Source organism: Hemibagrus wyckioides, linkage group LG27 (assembly GCF_019097595.1).
Source record: "Hemibagrus wyckioides isolate EC202008001 linkage group LG27, SWU_Hwy_1.0, whole genome shotgun sequence".
NCBI classification, from domain to species: Eukaryota; Metazoa; Chordata; class Actinopteri; order Siluriformes; family Bagridae; genus Hemibagrus; species Hemibagrus wyckioides.
The window spans coordinates 10,020,867-10,042,139 of NC_080736.1; the positions used below are offsets into that span (position 1 = coordinate 10,020,867).

A 21,273-nucleotide genomic window follows, 5' to 3' on the forward strand; every position below is an offset into this window, starting at 1 on the left:
GAGTGTGTCTGTTTCTGTGTGTGTATGTGAAGGCTACAGCTTGCGGCAGTGTAATTAGAGTTTTTTGTTCTGGTAAATGACCTGTCTTGTGCAATCACAGCGAGGCTAAGAAGATGTGATGTAGTAATTGCACGGCCTCTTTAGAAGAATTGCAGCCTGTCTATCTAACAGCTATTTTAAAGTGGCAGAGCCATCGCTGATCACCTCATGGACTAAAGCAATAATGGACCCCAGACACTTCTGTCTTCTCATCAGCTTCTCTTACTTTTCTTTTCTCTTTCAGTGGAGGCCCTTTCTGCCTGGCTTGAAGTATGATGTCATAGACTCAGCCTACATCTCCTTGTATACGGGTAATCGCATCTTCCTTTCAAATAGAGTTACAGATGCTGAGATGTTTAAGCACCTTAGATGCGTTCTAAATGCCATACTTGTATGACATATTCCACCATAAACTGTATACTACACTCACTGTAATATGCAGTAGTTAAATAGTAAAAACTTGTCATGTTACTATTATTTGTCATTCAGATTTACTTCTGGAGGCAGGATGACAGAAGTCTTTCATTTTTGAATCCTGTGATTATAAGATATGTTGACATTTTGTGGTTAGAGCCAGGATTATGCAATGAGGCAGCATTAAAAGGCTTTATGGCAGTCAGAAACTATTTTATCTTTAATTTTGAAACAGATACGCAATGTAAATGAAGTGTCACAGCTAGCACAAAAAGAATTAGCATTTACCCTGGATTTTTTAAAGTCAAGTAACAGCCTTTCATCTTGCAAGTAGATGAAATCTTTTCAAACATCGCATCAGCTCATGATGTACATTCTATAAGTTGGAACCGTGTGATATGGTGGCATCCGTAGTGATAGTGATAACGAAAAAAAAAGAAATGCATGATGAAACATAGTGTTGATAGCATCATGTTGTGATGCTTTTCATCAAAATCAGCCAGGACTGGGAAAGTGGTCAGGGTAATGCTGCAAGAAAATCAGTTCCAGAGATGTGTGACTGGCAAAGTTGTTCACCTTTCAAAAGAACAAGGTCTCAAAGCATACTGCCAAAGCAACACTGGAGAGGTTCAAACCCAAGAACCTGAATGTGTTAGAATATCCCAGTCAGAGCAGAACTCAGACTGATGGAAAATGCAACAGTATCTGTCTAGTCTGACAGTCTGAGCAATTTTGCAAAGAGGAATAGGCAAAAATATCAAGATCCAGATATGCAAAGCTCCTAGAGACATATCCCAGAAGACTTGTACCTGTCACTGAAGCCAAAGGAGTATTAACCATAGTCTAAAAAATTGTGCTACCAATATTTATTTATATGTGTCTGAAATTCATTCATAACTGCCAATTAAATCGTGCCATATCTACCAATTAAAAATATCACATGTTTCTGTTCTCTATTATTCTCCCAACGCAACAATCTAAATAACAAAACAGAGGATTTTACATGTGCACAGTAGCAAAACAAATGCTAATTTACGTTCTGCATGCATTTTTCCCCCAGAGTTAAGATTTCATGAATGTTCTAAAGTCTAAACAAGTTCAGATTCGAAAAATAAATCCCCACTTGATTTGAGCTGTACATTCTCTAAACAGTGTAGAAATCTTTCTGTGGAGAAATTCAACACACAAAAATCAATGAGACGAACAATGTCATGATTTAAATCTCTACTTTCATAGCACTTGCAATCACATGCAATGGTAATCACACAATTGGGTTGCTTTCATGTCCTTCTATTTTCTCTTATCTGCATTCACACATGTTTGCACCCACAGCCCCTTATATTAGCCTTTCCATTGGCAAGGGAAAGGACATTCATTCACACACGCTTTTTACCACGAAGCCATAAGAGTCTCTGCCCACATTCTAGCTTTTGCTTCATTTATAAATTTTTAGGCTAAAGCGCTTTTTCCTTTTAATCCTTGCTATAGTTAACAAGCTGAGGGAGAGAGGGACGTGCATTAGAGAACACAGCCTGGCCGCCCCCGCTCACCCAGAGAATACAGTGCAAAGTGTAATATGCTGTCCCAATCATTAATCACCCAGACTACTCTGTCAGAGAGGAACACACAGAAAACCCACACACGTTTAAACACACACACACTCACACTCACTCACAAACCTGAGCCAATCGATGCAACTAATTAAAGTGTGTTTTCACCACTGGCCAGTCCAACAGACACTTGTGAGAGTTCACATAATGCTGCGAGATAAAACTTAATGAAGGGATAACACACACACACACACACACGCTTCACTCAAACAACTGGGTGTCTGCATATGTGTGTGTGTGAAGAGTTAACATGCTGAGAGTGGTACATACTGCTACTCCATTATGTAGTGCTGTCTAGACTCAGCTGTCACACCATCACAGAAATGTCTAGGTCTCTGTCTCTTTATCTGCTTCATTTACAATTCTAGTACACAGTACAAGCACACACACACACACACACAACTGATCAATACATCTAATTAAAGTGTGTTTTTATTACTGCCCGGTCAGACAGACGGTTGTGAAAGTAGTGTTAACACACAAAACTTTATAAATGGAGAAGGTGTGTGTGTGTGTGTGTGTGTTCCATTGCACACAGAATAAACTATAGGTACTTGTGTGGAGGCCTCTTAGGGGCACAGATTCATCTATTTAAATTCTGATTCAGTGAGGGAGGCACTCTTTTATAATACAACAATAAAATTGTGTAACAAAATTCAGTAAAAACAAAGGCATTAAAATGAGAATGCAAATAATGGACAAAAATATAAAACAAGTAAAATACCAAAAAATAAATAAATAAAATAATAATAATAACAATAAGTGAAATTTACAGTATCAGGTTTCCCACAATGCAAATAAAAATAGTATCTGTAAATATAATTATATAATTATATTTGTAAATAAAAATCATATTTGTGTATATTAGTAAATACATAATATCTGTATATATTATAATTTTATATATTTATTACCTTGTGTATTTAGCACTGTGTCTGGTGGCTGAGACAAATGCACTTGCAGGTGAAATGCTTTAATGCAGTATCTGGCAGACTGATTGTGAAGCAAAGACAGAATCAGAAACAGGCAGAATGTCTGGCGATTAACAAAAAAAAGACAATATAAAGCAATATCCTTACAATTCTCAAACAGAATGCAAAAACAAGACAGAGATCCAGGAAACCAGACACAATGAACAAGACTTGGCACATCAGATAAGATAAATTGAACAATACCTTGCGTTTGAGGTCTGTTTGGTTTGTGTGAATATAGTGGACTGGTGTTTGACTTCAGGTGTGTGTAACCAGTAAATCGGTGACTGGGAACATGACAGGGAGTGTGGGAGCTCAAGGTGGACATGTTTGTAGGCCATGAAGCAGTGTGTGAACTAGAGTGTGGCACCGAATCCAGCCTTGACATGACACACTGAAAAAAAGCTGAAATATTGACTTCAAGGTCAGAATTGCACCTGAGAAATGCCGTTTTTTTGTAAAACTCTTTCTAACACACACACACACACACACACTGCTAAGCAACCGTTCACTACTATACACCGATCAGGCATAACATTATGAGCAGTGACAGGTGAAGTGAATAACACTGATTATCTCCTCATCATGGCACCTGTTAGTGGGTGGGATATATTAGACAGCAAGTGAACCTTTTGTCCTCAAAGTTGATGTGTTAGAAGCAGGAAAAATGGGCAAGCGTAAGGATTTCAGCGAGTTTGACAAGGGCCAAATTGTGATGGCTAGACAACTGGATCAGAGCATCTCCAAAACTGCAGCTATTGTGGGGTGTTCCCGGTCTGCAGTGGTCAGTATCTATCAAAAGTGGTCCAAGGAAGGAACAGTGGTGAACCTGTGACAGGGTCATGGGCGGCCAAGGCTCATTGATGCACGTGTGATCTGATCCAACAGACGGGCAACTGTTGCTCAAATTGCTGAAGACGTTAATGCTGGTTCTGATAGAAAGGTGCCAGGTGTCAGGACGACCCGTATCATGACGGGTCAGGGCTGTTTTGGCAGCAAATGGATGGACCAACACAATATTAGGCAGGTGGTCATAATGTTACGAGTGTTACCTCCTGGTCAGTGTATATTAACATAAGAATATGGCTCTAGACAAAGACCTAGCATCATGTGTATCAAAACCTATTACTATTATACACAGGCAACAAAAATAATCCTAAAAATCCCATATCTTAACTGAATCACTAAAAATGAATTTATCGAGTTTATGTCTTTCTATGCACAATTGAAGCCTTTGCCAATCTGATTGTTCCTTTCCATATGATATATGAAATGTGGTCCATTGATCACACCGAGTGCCTGCTCATATCCTCCCTCATTTTTCTTTTTCTCCTCTTTGCTGTCTTATTGCCTGCATCACCACTCTGTCATTATCTCAGATTGCAAGACGAGTGTAATTTTGCATTGATTAAAAAAAAAAAAAGAAAGTATCAACTGTTTGAAAGTGTTAGGTGATCTGTGATGAGAATGAAGCAAGAATAAACAGGACTAAGTTAAATGAATGATAATATTGTGTATTAGATCCAAGCTTTCCTCCTGAATATGCAGCATTTCGAATTTCTTATTTGATTAACGATTGGCCTGTGATTTCTCTTAGCGTTTCTTTCCCTCAAAAATGATTATCCCATACTTGTGTACTATCTCTGTCTTTCAAATATTACATTTACCTGCATGACAAGACATGATAGATCCTGACAGTTTGTAGTGAGTGCAACATTATGGTTTGCCTTTCTTGCAGTTCTTGCCTGAGTTGATCTCAAGTGACCTACACTGTCATCTTTCATCCCCCAAGCTGTTGCTCATGTGTGTGACGTTGACCGGATGACCCTTTTCTCACTTTTCTCTCTCGTTCTCTCTCACCTCAGACGAGTCCAGCCTGAAGATGAACAGTGTGAAACACATCCCTCAGACTTTGGCCAGCCACACACACACTCTGCAGGAGGTCCGCAGTTCACACACACATGCTGCAGACATGCTCAGACCAGACCCACGCGACACATTCTACAAGAGTGGGTACTCCTGTGTGTGTGTGTTTAGAATTTTTTTAAATTGTATAATTTTTAATAATTCAATGATGTTAACATTAGAAAGCCAATTAGCAATATTGCTATACTGTCTATACTGCAGCTAGTTAATTTCAGGCTTTTGTTTATATTTTGTCTGGTTTGAACATACTTCGACTCCACACCCAGACAAAACAGAGCAGCTCAAAATAGAAACCATACACTGCTAATAATTTAAGTTAATATTACAGAAATTGTGGGATTAACAGTATGTTGCTATAAAAAATGTCAGTATGTTGAGCTGCATTTAAAAAAATAGATCTATGGAGAAAATTACAGAGCGCTGAACTGCTGTCGAGGTTATTTCAGAACTTCATTTCTGGAAATTGTACATTAGGTTGGTAACGAGGGATATTTTCAGGGTAAATGTATTACTCAGCTTCTGTTTTAGTATGATCCTAATTGTGTGGAAATTGTGTGCATCCTTCAGATTGATGGCTATAGCCCCAGTCTTGTATTTTCACTTCACTGCAGTAATTTTACGAAAACATTTTTTCAGAAGTCTTTCAGAGCTTAATTATGGCAACAATGTGTCTGCCATTTTGAAATATCTATATAAATAGTCAGACTTTGAGGTCTACATACTACATCTTTTGTCTTTTGAGTTTTCTGGGACTGTAGTGAGTATAGTCAATAAGGGAAAGGAAAGCCACTGTAGTACTCTGTAGTTATCAGACTCCAGTGTTCAATATGCAGAAGGAAGGACAATCCATCCATCGACTGCATTATATCAGAACCAAAGCTAGAATCCCCTGACAGTTTCGGGAAATCTTTCTTTAGTGGCTTGATCACAGCCTGTTCTGGGACGAAACTGTCTTTGTGTTCTGGGCTGTCGTGGTGGCACAATGTGGTCCCCAGTGCATCCCATGTATCTTCTTCTGCTTTTATTCTTGCTGCTGCAACATTGTGAAAGCACTCACAATTTTCTTCCTAGTGTGCTGTGCAGCCATATCTGATGTTAGCTTCATTCCTCAATGCAGCCATGAAGCACCAGAGCACCATTTGTGGACTTCTTGTGGACCTAAATAGGCCATGTGTCTTGCACAGAAGGATAGTCACTAATGGCCTTAAGTAAAATATTAGAACTATCATTACCTGTCAGCACTACCTTTAACACTCTCACTGAGATAGTGCTGGGTTGAACAATAACACAATGCACTTCCTCAACTACTTCACAAGATGCGAATGGAAAAGAGGATGAGCTTGACATAATTCTGGCCTTTTATAGACTGCAAGTGTGAGCTCATGGTCACAAGGTGACAAATTTGCAATTAGTACTGAGCAAACACAGCAAATGGGGATGTAAAACCAGTCATACACTGACAAAAAGGTTTAAGAAAAAATATTAAGTTTAGTCTACATCAAAATATTATGTTTATGAATAAAACATGATATTGCTGCTCTTAAACTTAATTTATGGGGGTGGTAGCTCAAGTGGTTAAGGTTCTGGGACGTTGACCAGAAGATCGGGGTTCAAGCCCCAGCACCGCCAAGCTGTCAATGTTGGGCCCTTGAGCAAGGCCCCCAACTCACCTTGCTCCAGGGGTGCAGCATCATGGCTGACCCTGCACTCTGACCCCAACCCCCAAGGATGGGATATGTGTAGAATGAATTTCACTGTGCAGTAACGTATATGTGACAAATAAAGACAACTTAATTTAAACGAGTTTCTTAATTACTTGGATTAAGCAGAGTGAGTGAAATCCTCATTTGTATGCCGACTTCTATCAGAATTATAACTATAGTATTAAATTTATCTACTTAATCTAGTGGAATAGTGCAGTGGTAATGTGTCTGTTGCAAAACACCAGTGTGTTGGTCTGATTGTCAGCTCAGGTGTGAGCTCTGTGTTTGATTTTATTGTGCTTTGAAAATGAATGCTCAAATTATGTTGTATGTGCAAAAAAGTAACTGTGTTAATGTTACACAGTTTAATCATGTGGAAATGATTTGCACATTTGAATTAAGTAAATTCAACAAGTGAAAAAGAACAAAATGGTTTGCAGAGAAGTGCAAAACAAATGAACAAATTAGAAAACACAGTAACAAATCAGAAAACACAACAAATTTGAAAACAGAATAACAAATCAGAAAACACAATAACAAATCAGAAAACACAATAACAAATCAGAAAACACAACAAATTTGAAAACAGAATAACAAATCAGAAAACACAATAACAAATCAGAAAACACAACAAATCAGAAAACACAATAACAAATCAGAAAACACAATAATAAATCAGAAAACACAACAAATCAGAAAACACAATAACAAATCAGATAACACAATAATAAATCAGAAAACACAATAATAAATCAGAAAACACAACAAATCAGAAAACACAATAATAAATCAGAAAACACAACAAATTTAAAAACACAATAACAAATCAGATAACACAATAATAAATCAGAAAACACAATAACAAATCAGAAAACACAATAACAAATCATAAAACACAATAATAAATCAGAAAACACAACAAATCAGAAAACACAACAAATCAGAAAACACAATAATAAATCAGAAAACACAACAAATTTAAAAACACAATAACAAATCAGATAACACAATAATAAATCAGAAAACAAAATAACTAATCAGAAAACACAATAACAATTTAGACAGGTAGGTATATTTTGCGGTAAGAATGGAAATCATACCGCTGATTAGAAGAGACATCTGTCACTCAAGATATACAAGAAGTCCAGCAGGCTGCAGCAGTAGAAAGTGGATTGGTGTGTGTCTGAACACAGCTCTCCTCTTATAGCATCCCTTACATCATTAAATCTGGAAGAGTTTTGTCTTCAAAACATACCTCCCATCTTTAGGTGTGTTTTTAGACATGTAAACCAATCTTAATGCCATGATACTCTATCAGAATATGCAAAATCACAGCATATGAACATCCTTCCTCAAAGTAGCGTTGAATGAATTCCATTATCTTATAAATATAAATATATGTTTGTTATTTTCTTCGATTAAAAGTTGCACTATCGAAAATACGGTTTAAAGTGAATGCAGAAATTCACACATGTACAAGAAAAATAATGGTAGATACACAATTTCCTGCTTCTTGTATATCTTGAGTGACAGATCTCATCCAATCAGTGGAAAGTATTCCTATCGCAAACTATTCCTACCTTTTCCGGTTTGTCTGAATTGTTATTATGTTCTTGGATTTGTTATTGTGTTTTACACTTCTCGGCCACTGTAGTTAAGACTTTAACAACTGAATTCCTGAAATTGGATTGTGTGATTGTAAGGTCCTCAGAGATTTCAGCATCATCATAATGTTTGTTGGCGGTAAATTTTTGACACACTGATATTGAATTATATTACTGAGAACTGATGTGGATATCATTTGCATTGGAGATTAAGGAAAGACACAGTGTTGATTAGGACTCATGTGGACCCTGCTGTATACCTGTATGAGTGTTTGTGCTCACAGTTGTGAAGCAAGTAACCTTTCCAGCTGACAGGCTGTCCTTGCTGAATTTTTATTTCTATTTCATCAATGGACACACTGTATCTTGTGCATGATGGTTTGCTTTGGTGCTGATTAACATGATCATGATTGCAAGTCCGCATACTACCTCTAGCATGAGGCAGATTTATTCTAACCTGTAGACGTTGGAGCCTATACCCTGAGATTATCTGTGTCTCACTACATACTAATGGGTTGTGGCTTGGTGCATGCAGTATAATAATTTGCTAAAGCTAATATGTTTGTAGGTTTATTGCATCATGCTTGTACTGATTTCCTCTTAACCTTTGTGTGCTGATGATTATTGCTTCTTTACTCACTTTATTTAACAGTAAAAACAATTTGAGCATGCACCTGATTGCCCTCATTCAGCCCTTATCACAAAACCAGATTTGAGCTCATGGATTGATGTACGACATCAAAACAGGTGGCAATTTGAACCCAAGCTAAAAATGAATCCGTTTCATCTATATGGAATCAAGCTGCCATTCACTAGTTTCTTATTTCCATTTCATTTGCATATGCACCAGCTTTCCCTCAAATACATACTGTATTATTTACATGAAACGACACCTTAATTTATGAAGCTGTAGATAAAAGAAATAAAGGAAAATCATGCAGCAGGCTAGCTAAGATTCAATGGAGATTGTCACAATTTGCAGGCAGGCTGATGTAAGAGCAAGCATGAGTCTATTACATTCCAGATCAGCAGGCAGATTTGTAATCAGAAAACAGGCAGAGGTCAAATCGATCAAACAAACAGAACAGTGCAGCAAAAACCGGATCAAAAACAGACAGCCTAAAGAACAGGTCAAATCAGGAAATCAATTAGGGAATAAGGCTCAGAGTTGCAAATGAAAACTATTGCAGAACGAACAAGTGAAGGCAGGATAAATAGCTGAGTACCACTAAACTGGAAACAGGTGAATTAATCAGAGCTCAGTGCTGGAATCAGACGGGACAAAGGTCTGAGACGAGAAAGCTGTGGAGAGAGACATGTCCAAAAAAATGACATTTACGTGATTTTTTTTTTTCAGAGTTGCTACAAATAAAAAGACATTTATTCTCCATTTTTTTGTTAAATAAAAAATGAGTAGTTTTTCATCATCTGTATTTAAGTATATCTGAAAAAAAAAAGGTGCTCCAAACTTTTTTGGATTAATGAATGAATTAAAAAATATTTGTCAACATTTATTAATTCCTTGTTGACAAACTCATAATTTTGTTAAAAGAGTACTCTCAAATTCACACACAGATATAAGGTTGTGTAGTGCTTGTTTTATGATAAACTTTTACAAAATGCAGGCTTGATAAAGGTCCAGTATGTGTATAATCTTATTTTTTGGCATCATATGCACATGTTGGAGTGCAAAAAAAGATGACAGGAACAAGACAATGACTAAAAACCTCTTCATTCTTCTGAACCAGTCATTTTAGCATGTTTATTTCACCTATTTACACCCAGGTTATAATATCCGCAAGATAATTGCCCTTATTTTTTCAGTTCGTCTTGTGTGGAAACAAGCACTGATTTGAGTGCGAGGCATGAGCTACGGTATGAACGACTTGCGTGTGATTCATGAAGCGGTCATTTGAGCACGATGATGAATCGGATTTTACTGCATGGGCTTCAGCTCCCACCCACTAGTCATGTATTTGCATGTTATATGTTTATATTTGCATAAATTACAATGTTGTTGCGATAGGGAGGCAAAAATAGGGAAAGCATTCAGCAGGTTAAAAAGATTTGAGGAAAGAAAGAGCCGTGGAAAATTGACAGGAAAAGCTAATATTTCAAAAGAAAATATAAGTGCTTTTGTATGAGATGTATTGCAGCAAATATTCTCTGATTTCTAGAAAGCTGGATGTTTCTAGATGTTTCTAGTATGCAAATGAAGATAATACTCAACTGAAGGACTAATGAACTGATAAAAATCCATGTCTAAGCATTCTGATTAACACTTACAAACTGCATGCAGGCTCTAAACCCAATTATCTGTATTTAAATTTAAGAGATTCCTGCATGCACAAAAGTGATTATCAGCATTATTATTAAAATGCTCCACCAATTATAACCGACTGAATACTGATACTAAATCTGAACTTTTTTTCGGTTTGCCTTAATATTACTCTCAAATTTACACTGTTGGAATTTAATAAGTAATTATTATTACTACACATACATTACCGCACAGTGGAATTCTTTTCTTCGCATCTCCCAGCTGAGGAAGTTTGGGTCAGAGCACAGGGGCAGCTATGATACAGCGCCCCTGGAGCAGAGAGGGTTAAGGGCCTTGCTCAGGGGCCCAACAGTAGCAGCTTGGCAATGCTGGGGCTTGAACCCTGACCTTCTAATGAACAATCCAGAGCGTTAACCACTTGAGCCACCACTGAAAAATGTCGATCAGTGTTTCCGCCTGGTTTTACGCTAAAACTGCTGATGGTACATATTTGTATACAAAAATATACAACTTTAACGAATCAGGGTTAATAGAGTTCTTAAATTTAACCTTTACATTTAATACCTATAACAGGATTGTTTCCCTATTCGAATATATAAAGTATACTGTATATGTGATTTTGATCATTTTTAAATGACACTCTTTTCAGAAAACAGCATCAGGTTTATTCAGTAATACGGAAATACTGCATACTACATACTCTATAACTCCTGCGCTTACAGTAGGGAGCAGACCTGACACAATGATCCCTGACTGTATTACTGTATTATTATGTGCACTATGCCAATTTACAGTATTTACAATATGTACGTTGATATCATATGCAATATCAAGCACCTTCTTTTGTACATTTTGTATATATGTAACATATTTTATTTATATTTTTTTCTCTTGTGTACCCTGAGGCAGTCTCTGGCAAAAGAATTTCCTTCGGGATTAATAAAGCTCTATCTTATCTTATATTCATGCGTTACCGAAATATACAGTTTAGCAGCTATATTTAACAATAGGGTTTATTGAATTAGCTTTAATATATTTTATCCTGTCTTAGTTCCCATGATGGATCAGTCCAGGCTAGAGAAGGTGCTGCCATCTTGTGTTTACTCTCCGACCTACGTAGTGAGAGATTTCCCCATCGCGCGCTACCAGGGTCTGCAGTTTGTGAGTAGCTCCATATGACCTGGATTTATTTCTTATATGCTGATGCAGATTGGGTTTAAATATTACTAATATTACAATTAAAATCTGTGTTTTCCCCCCCTGACATGCTCATTAATGATAATCATCCTTTTAGGTGTATCTGTCCTACGTCTATCCAAATGATTTCACCCGCCTTACTCATATGGAAAGAGAGAACAAATGCTTCTACAGGGAATCTCCAGTGTACCTGGAAAAGTACGACTTACCACTTAATAGATTATTCCTTCTATCATGTTATATTACTTTTAACATCGCCTTTAAGTTGATGAGTGACAGGGGTGAGTGATCTTAAAAGGTTTCACCTTGTACTCTGTCTGAACAGGTTTGGCTTCTATAAATACATGAAGATGGATGAAGAGAATGACGACAGGCCTCTTTTCTTTCCAAATCCTGACGGTGTGTTGTGACATGCTGCGAAGAGACCATTTAACAGTTGGCTTCTTTTGGTATAGACAAATCACAGCGCTGTCAGAGATGAGGATACCACAGCTGTGTTTGTGATAATTGCCAAAAAAAAGTGTGACTGTGCTTGTGTGCTTAAGTGTGTTAGTAAGATGGCAAAAAGGCAGAACTAATGCTGTATTAAGGCTAATGTCCCGTTGGTTACGACATGTCTCGACTCTTTTAGTGTCCTGTACATTTTACAGATCAATAATCTTTGTCTAATGATCCTCAAGCATGCCTTTTCTAATTTTTCTTCAGATTTCCTAGAAGAAGAAGAGATTGTAGATCTAGAAGAAGACTCAGTCATCTCGAACCATCATCCAGTCCGGAGGACAGGTAACACCAGCGTGTCTGATCAGCTCTCAAGTTCTTCATTTAGCACAATCTCTAGTAAAGACCAAACAAGCAGAGACACAAAAGGTCATGTTTCAACCCAAGAACGTATATACTCACATTTCAAAGCGAAAGAACCCAGAAGGAGGATTAAAGGAGAGGCTCATGGGAGAGATGATGGCTACTATAAACGCACTACACAGGAAGACAAGCAGAGAAGGACAGAAAAAGACAGAAAGCTGAATCAGCATAGAAGCATTATAGAGGCAGACCATGAAGCTCTCACAGACCACAGACAGAGTAGAGAAGAAGGAGACGAAACCACAATGCAAATCCACAGACAGCGCACTTTAAAGTGGGTTCCATTAAGTCCTGTGCAGCAAAGCAACAAGATCACTCATCTAAGGCTGACCAAAACTTCCCTGAAGAATTCCCACCGTTCCTCTTTACACACGCTGGCAAGTCACATTCTGAGCAATCCTGCGTCTCAAGAGAAAGAAGTTAAGTCAAGCAAAATCTACATCACTAAAGCTCATCCACCAAAAAGTACTCCAAAGCCGCCGGTAGAGATCTTCCCTGGGGTCTTTTTGTACCAAACTGCAAGTGGCAAAAAGCTTGTGGATTTTAGTTCGAGGTGGAAATTCATGAAAAGGCCTGATTCCTGGCCAAAGTTAGAACATAAATCACCTGCACAGCAACTGAAGCACAGCTCCTTACTCTCATCTACTGTACAAGTAAAGGATTTTCCATCATCCTCCATAACATCACCCATAACAGATTTTCCTCCATCAAGTGCAGACCTTACAGGGACAAACTCTTCTGATAAAAGGCAACCCGTGGAGATCAGGACCACCAAAGCTTCAGAGATGGTGGAGGAGTCGCAGCAGGTGGAGGGTCCTGAGCTCAAAGACGGCGCCACATCTGAATACAGCTACGAGGACGACGAGCCGCGACCCGGCTGGACCGAGGAGGCCATCAACTGGCAGCGTACATTCAGTGTGAACCCGGTGGACTTTGAGCTGCTCAGGTCGGACTGGAATGACTTGAGGTGCAATGTGTCTGGAAATCTGCAGCTGGCTGAGAGCGAGGCGCTGGAGGTGATCTCGCAGTACGTAGAACGGATAAACAAGTGCAACGGAGGGTGAGTCTACCTTTTTTGTGCATTTGTGTTAGCACACCATAATGCTACCAGCAATAGAAATGTTCCTTTGCATAAAAATAGGTTAGGTGATAATATAATCTCCATTACACAAATGCAAGCAGGAATTCATTTTATAAATATTCACTTGCTAACTCTCTTAGCAAAGCACCTAATACAGCATTACTGTAACGAGAGACACAATCATACTGTATCTCCTGACACCTTCACATATTAAAAAATGTGCAGGTCCCGCTGCTCCGTGCTGACTCCTCAGTTTTACACTTTCCCTTCTCCTTTTCTCTTATTTATCTCTCCCTTTTCCTCTCTCTGTCTTTTTTATTTAGTCTCACAGTTTCAGACTAGCTCAGATGATCTTTATTGTCCCGGGTCACAGGGGAAATGTACTGTAACCTGTACTTTTACAATATTATGTACATTTTTCCTGAAAAAAAAAAGGTATCCATTGTCAGCTTATTTGGGGGTGGGGGGGTGTTGGGTACATTTCTGGTACTTGGTAAAAATTCAGAATAGGTGATGACTTTCTTTAGTCCAGTTACAAATGTAAACACTTTCCTGTGCAGTTTTACTTATTAATCATATTTAGAACATTCATAATAATGATACTGATAATACGTATCACTAGTGTCATGGCACTACATTGTGATTCTTTACAGTGACTCTTTTTTCATGAACATGTTATATGAATGAAGCCTGGTATTATGCTATTACTTATTTCTGTACACTGAATGCTAAATAGGTCATCCTCTCTCTCTCTCTCTCTCTCTCTCTCTCTCTCTCTCTTTCTCAGGATATACTCCCTTCTCCATATTGTGAATGTTGAGAAGCGCAGAGATCCGGCACGGGGAAGCCGTTATTTAGTGGAGCTGGAGCTGATGGAAGCCGGGGAAAGAGTGGTTCGCCTGTCCGAGTACATCTACTTCCTTCACCAGCGTAGTCGCCATGAAGAAATCATAGAGAGCAGGGAAGTCAGCACTCCGTCTGCCCCCGCTGTGCCCTCAAAATCACCAACCAGCAGCAGCTCCAGTGCACAGTCCAGACCCTCCACGGCTTGGAGAGGCCACTGGCCAAAGCCGCTGCTCTGTCAGCCTATCATGCTACAGTGGAGGCATGACGTCATGGTGCACATTGTGGTGCCAGGTACGAAAGCTGAAAGTTCATAGCCTTGCAACTGAGAACTTTTTCTTTCATGCTGTGATATTGATCATTTCGATTGGTGCTTCCCATGCCTTCAGTTCTTTTCTTTCCATACACACTGCATGAGGCGTGGCTGTCTACAGTAAGGTTTACAAAAGAATCACAAATGTCAGGATTTCACTTACTGTTTTTTTATTTTTTATTTTATTCAGTTACCTAGCAACCTAGATGGGTGAATTAATCAACAGCAGACGTGCCATTATTTTCAGTCGGACAGCACTTTGTCTCACTTTGTCATAGCTGGTCAGCATTCCGCATCTGCTGCTTTTAATTTGAATAAAATTGAATTCCGGACACCAAGTTACAAATCCCTCCTCACCATCTCTCTCCTCACCATCCCACAATCCCTTGCACATTTTTGTGCAAGATATCTGTGGTTGCCTTCAGAGTGCATTTACAGAGAAATATTTGAAATATCAGTTAAATGGCTGTGCTTCCTCATGGCCGTAGATACTGATGGAACACAATCACAAAGCAATATATAACATAATTATAATTCTAAAATAATATATAACACGATAACAATATCTGCATAGCCTCAAACCAAATGAAGTTGAGAGGCTACCACACTTGACTTAATGTATTGCATTTTTTATATTTAATTTAGATTATTTGTTATAATTAGAGGCATTATAAAAAGAGCCATTTAAACTCTAGTTTAAAAGTTTAAAGTTTTATGTTTAGAAAGAAATAGAAATAGCCTTTATTTGTCACATATACATTACAGCACAGTGAAATTCTTTCTTCGCATATCCCATCCTTGGAGGTTGGGGTCAGAGCGCAGGGTCAGCCATGATACAGTGACCCCCGGAGCAGAGAGGGTTAAGGGCCTTGCTCAACAGTGGCAACTTGGTGGTGCTGGGGCTTGAACCCCTGATCTTCCGGTCAATGACCCAGAGCCTTAAATTTAATTCACCATTAAATTGGCTGCTTGTATGCTGATTAATGGTTATTTATTACCTTCTCTTTTGAGTGAAAGTCCAGTTTTGAGAAATTTTTAAGCTTTGATATAGAATCTTCCATTTTTGCGGTCAGAGCAAAATATAAAAATAAGCAGACTGCAGTGCTGCACTTAACTTATATTTTTTTAACTAGCATATTACCGCTTGCCATCTCTGTAGAGAAGAATTGAAGAGCAACAGCAGGACAAGCGTAAGCCTGTGGGCTCATACACGCCACCTTCAGTGAGGCAGAGGTACCGGCTGCCTCACCTCGTGCTTTTTCAGTGCAGTTTTATGTCAGATCAGTAAAACTAAATGTGCTATACACATACATGTAATACATTACCTAGACTATGGAAAGTGAGGACATATAATGCATAATAAGAATAAGACATAATAAAAATGTCTATAAACGTTATATTGGTAACATATAGAGAGATAGCTACAGACACACACTAATTACACATGCTTTTTTTTTTTGTTTAATACATTTTGTATACATTTTGTATATAGAGAATATTTCATTTATATTTTATATTTATATATGATTTATATTTCTGAATACCTTTTGTACTTTTGAATACATTTGTATATATAGATTATTTAATTTATTTTTCTTGTAATCTGAAGCAGTTTCTGGCAAAAGAATTTCCTTTGGGGTAAAGAAAATCGTATTAATTATTAATCTTATCAATTCAGTATTCTGTATTTGAATGGGAAAAACATCTCTCCACGTCTCCTGTATTTGAACAGGAAAAACACAAATTTAGCGATTTTGACTATAAAATATATTGAAATGGCTATAAAGTTATACAGAAATTATAATTACAGCACAGACCAGTGGATTAAAGTTAATATTTATTTAATTTTATCTCTCTTTTTTTTTTAATTACTTTTCATGCCTCCCCTGACCTCATGTCCCTGCTCGCCAGTAATCACTTCATCCAGGTTGGAGTCCAGGCTGTACAGGATGCTGTTGCTTCCGATCAAATAATATACTATAAATTTAAAATATTTGTATTGTTAGGCTGGTCACTTTTATAAATCCATTGCTGTTGTGAAGTGTAGCATAGCTCTCAGCACTTGACCTGAGTGCTTTTTCTCTGGCAGTGAAGAACCAGGCACGCTGGGTACAGCAATTCATCTCCGACATGGAGCTCCTGCACCGAGAGACCAAGGATGAGAACTTTAGCATCATCATCGTGGACTTTGAGAGTGAAGACATGGATGTGGAGCAGGCCTTGAGAGAGAGCACGGTGCCCAGGTGAGCTTCTGTCCTACTTACATCAACATCAACATCTCGGTGGATCAAGTCCACTCAAACCATGCTGGTGTGTATGCTTGTAAGACCTTTCATTTTGGAGAGTTCTGCTTTCATATAGTGAGTGTGTGTGTGTGTGGGTGGGTGTGTGTGTGTGTGTGTAGGTATGAATATCTAAGACGTGAAGGAAACTTCGAGAGATCTTCTGGACTACAGATGGGGGTGGACACCATAGCAGTAAGCACACATGAAACAGACTACACTTCTTTTTCTAATCTATATAAACACACTGTAAACGTTTGTAGACTTCACATGTCTGTGTCCTCCTCAGGACAGCCACAGTATTGTTTTCCTGTGTGATCTGCATATACACTTCCCCATGAGCATCCTGGAGAGCATCAGGAAGCACTGTGTGGAGGGCAGACTCGCCTTCGCCCCCATCGTCATGAGGCTGGACTGCGGGAGCTCACCACTGGAGCCAGATGGTACCTCTGCAACCGTATTCAAACAATCAGCATCGTTTTTATTATTAAAATGTTTTCTCAGAAAAAAAATATTGACAAGTGGTTTGATTTAAGTGAGTGGAGGCAGAAACTGATTTAAAAGAGGTTTCTGTTCACCTTTGGCATTACTGCGCACTGAATCTTTTTCTGAACAATTTTAGATACATTTATCTTGATCTTCAAAGTCTCTGGGGCTTGATTGCATTTTGTTTGTAAGTGTTTAGATATTAAACTATTCTTTTTGGATTAATCTGCTAGCAAACCCGAATCATAGATATTATCTCGTTAATTAGCTCATTTATTCACTTCGATTAGCAGAGAGTTATTAGCTCTCAGTGTCTTATCTAGCTAGCTAGGCATCTAACTGTTTAGATGTGGCTAATTAATCTTTAAGCATCAAGTATCGTGAATATTTTCAGCGAATGTAACATAAAATAGTTTGCTAATAAATTGTTTGCTAGCATCAAATTGTTTGCTAACATGCTAGTTACGCTGTTTTTGATTAGTTTTTTAACAAATAAATGAGAAAAATAAATAAAAGATGTAACTAAAACTTCTATACGTTGTTTTTGACAGATTGAGAGAGTGTCATTAGGATGATAAGATAGCATAGTTCTAATTTCAACAACAGCAGTAAAATCTCTGGATTGAAGACTCGCAGAGAATCACAACGTAAAGAGGTGTCTTTGTGTAGCCAAACCAAGAACCAGTCAACACTGGAAAAGTGTTTACTGGTGTGACCTGAATAAGTAGTCTAGACCATAATCATCATGTTCTTTACTTTTAGAAAGAAAACTTAGCTCCCATTAAAACATGATTAGACAAGACTCTCGTAAAACAGTTTTGTAGTGATTTGTATGTTTCATATTAAATAAATAGATGAATTAACAAATAAACAAACAAAGAATTTTTTTTGCATTTAATTTGTATTTATGTTATATACACTCTATTATGTATATTATATCTATTATATATTATAGTTTATTCACATTCCATTTCTCTATAGCCTGCTTTATTTTTATTTTATGTCTATTATATTTCATTCTATTCTATTTTTTTTTATCATGTCCTTAGTTTGTTGTTGGCTCTGTTTGTGAAAAACATTTCACTATATTACTTCACATGAATGTAATCAGTATATATATGTGACAATTTAAGAACCTTGAACCTAAAGAAACATCAACAAGCGTGTTGTTAGATAAGAAATTCTTCAGCATGCTTGTTCTCCTTCCCTTCCATTTGCAGGTTACTGGGAGGTCAATGGCTTTGGCCTGTTTGGGATTTATAAATCAGATTTTGATAAGATTGGCGGCATGAACACTGAAGAATTTAAAGACCGCTGGGGAGGAGAAGACTGGGAGTTCTTGGACAGGTGAGAAATATTCGAACAATGTTTTATTCCTTCACTTTACCAAACTCAACCCTGTACATTTCAATGATTTGAATCTCTAACCTGAGTGTCTTCATGCTGTGTCTTTAACTCAGCTCTCATCAACTGACCTGACCTTAACATTAGTCTCCAGAGAGGAACGAAAACACACAACAGAACATTATGTGAATGTGAATATCATAGAAAGATCAAACACATCCACATGAGAAGGTGTAACACAACTACTTACTGGTGATGGAGAATATCATGATAATCTAATATGATTAAGAATTTGTGCATATGATGTTTAAACTCTGTACGGTTTAGCTCTGTTGTATCTCACAGGTCTTCTTGTTAATCCTAATGATCACTCAGAGCTCTGTTTATTGAATAAAATATTAGAAAGAGTCCAGAATTGTGTAGGCATCTTTAAATCCAGATTTAACTTGTTTAGGCTGACAAATACGTCATTGTTCTTGTTTTCTTATGTTTTGTATACATTGTATATCGCAGCAAATCCCCAGCATTTGTTGTTTGCTGTTTAGAAAGTTAATTCTCTCTTATTGTGTACTGTAAATAGATTTATGTCATTTTTATAAGGGGGTGTTGTGGCTTAGTGGCTAGAATATTTGCCTTGGGGCTGGGGGTTTGATTCCTGCCTCCACCCTGTGTATGCAAAGTTTCCATGTTCTTCCTGTGCTTTGGGGGATTCCTCTGAGTGCTTTGCTTTCCTTCCCCATTAAATTTTACATCACTAAATTGAGAGACAGAGAGAGAGAGAGAGAGAGAGAGAGAGAGAGAGATGTGATGAGTCTGTACTCTGTCCAATGTATCCCTTGTGCCCCAAGTTCCCTGGGAAAGGTTCCAGGGCCTGTGTAGAATAAACAGTACAAAAAGTCGATGGATGTTATATTATATACCTAAATGCCACTCTGGCTTAGTCACTTCCTGCTGCACTCACAGTTCCATTTAGCAACCTAAAAATTCTCCACAAGGGGGAGCTGTCCTGCTTTTAGAAATTCTTTCTTCTTCCATTTGTAAATAATAAAATATCCACAATAAGGAAATTTTTCTTCAGTTGTCTGGCTTGTTAATGTTCATAATCTACTATAAAAGATCTATAATGTTTTTCCCCTCTGTGTCTACTATTTGCTCTTAGGGTTTTGCAGAATGGTTTAGAGGTTGAGAGACTCAGACTTCGGAACTTTTACCACTACTACCACTCCAAACGGGGCATGTGGAATACTCCTATAAAGAAACCGAGTCAAGGCTAGCCAGCTGGGACGCTGTGGTCGATTAAGTTCAATCAGATGGAGCAGGTTTGAGCCCTTCGAGCTTTCCAGAAGCTGCCTGAAGAGTTCCAAAGCACAGCCCACTGGCCTTAAATGCACCGGGTCAGTTAACACAGATGTCGGATGGTGGAATTGAGAGTCATGGCATGGAAAATTTTGGATGAAAAGGTTAAATATCATGCACTTTTGTAGTTCTTGAAAATAACTATATAAAGTGCCAGAAGAAGCACACAGCAGAACTTACTCTAGGTCTGGACATTATGAACATGATTTGTAATTTGGAGGAGTGAGAGTGCTCAGGTAATATGATGTTAATATGATGTTTCCATGAATGGGTTGATGTATTCAAATTACTTGGGGGGAAAAATGGTGCTTACTAACAGAGACTGTATTTTATCTTCAGAAATGGTGTCAACAAAAATGCTGTCCAGCCTATTATACTGGATCTTTTCTTTATTTCTTTATTCCCATCTCTCTCTCTCTCTCTCTCTCTCTCTCTCTCTCTCTCACCCCCCCCATCATCCCTCAAAATTAAAAACTGGTTTTCCATAGCACACAGATGATGTTTGTTCTGTAGAAAGGTGCCAAAATGCTGAGCTGCTGCCCTTAATTAGTTAGAAATTACTTTCTATTTCAACACGAAGGAACACGTACGAAAAGACATGAAAAGTAACAACATATTTGTCACTGATGCCATGTTTAAAGGATAATTTCTGTGAAATTGTATGTAGAGTATGTAAAGGATGTACATTTCTTTCCTATTCTTTTATTTTCTTGTTTTCAAGAATAAATGGAGGAGTAACTGGAATTTTGTTTTTGTAGTGATACTCCATCTCTCCACAAGAGAGCGTCTCCAACAATGCAAACCTTATGCTTTTATTAATTATTTTTTAAAAATCTGTTTGTTTATTTATTTGTTTAAAAAAACAATTATTATTATTATTATTATTAAGTCAGAGCAGAGTAATTACAATAAAGGGAAAAGATATGAAAAAAAATGAAATGAAAAATAAATCATTTTAAGTA

General features: G+C 37.7%; 1 protein-coding gene across 1 annotated transcript in view; it reads left to right on the forward strand.

The window, feature by feature from the left end:
• Positions 1-21,221, forward strand: part of b4galnt4b (beta-1,4-N-acetyl-galactosaminyl transferase 4b) — a 103,125-nt gene extending 81,904 nt beyond the window's left edge. The window contains exons 10-21 of the mRNA XM_058381413.1: positions 284-350; positions 4,900-5,043; positions 11,600-11,709; positions 11,843-11,943; positions 12,071-12,144; positions 12,451-13,666; positions 14,475-14,824; positions 16,933-17,086; positions 17,248-17,320; positions 17,415-17,568; positions 18,832-18,958; positions 20,115-21,221. Coding sequence (XP_058237396.1) covers positions 284-350; positions 4,900-5,043; positions 11,600-11,709; positions 11,843-11,943; positions 12,071-12,144; positions 12,451-13,666; positions 14,475-14,824; positions 16,933-17,086; positions 17,248-17,320; positions 17,415-17,568; positions 18,832-18,958; positions 20,115-20,229 — 2,685 coding nt within the window. The 3' untranslated portion in view covers positions 20,230-21,221. The remainder of the gene's footprint in view (positions 1-283; positions 351-4,899; positions 5,044-11,599; positions 11,710-11,842; positions 11,944-12,070; positions 12,145-12,450; positions 13,667-14,474; positions 14,825-16,932; positions 17,087-17,247; positions 17,321-17,414; positions 17,569-18,831; positions 18,959-20,114) is intronic.
• Positions 21,222-21,273: the final 52 nt, after the last annotated feature.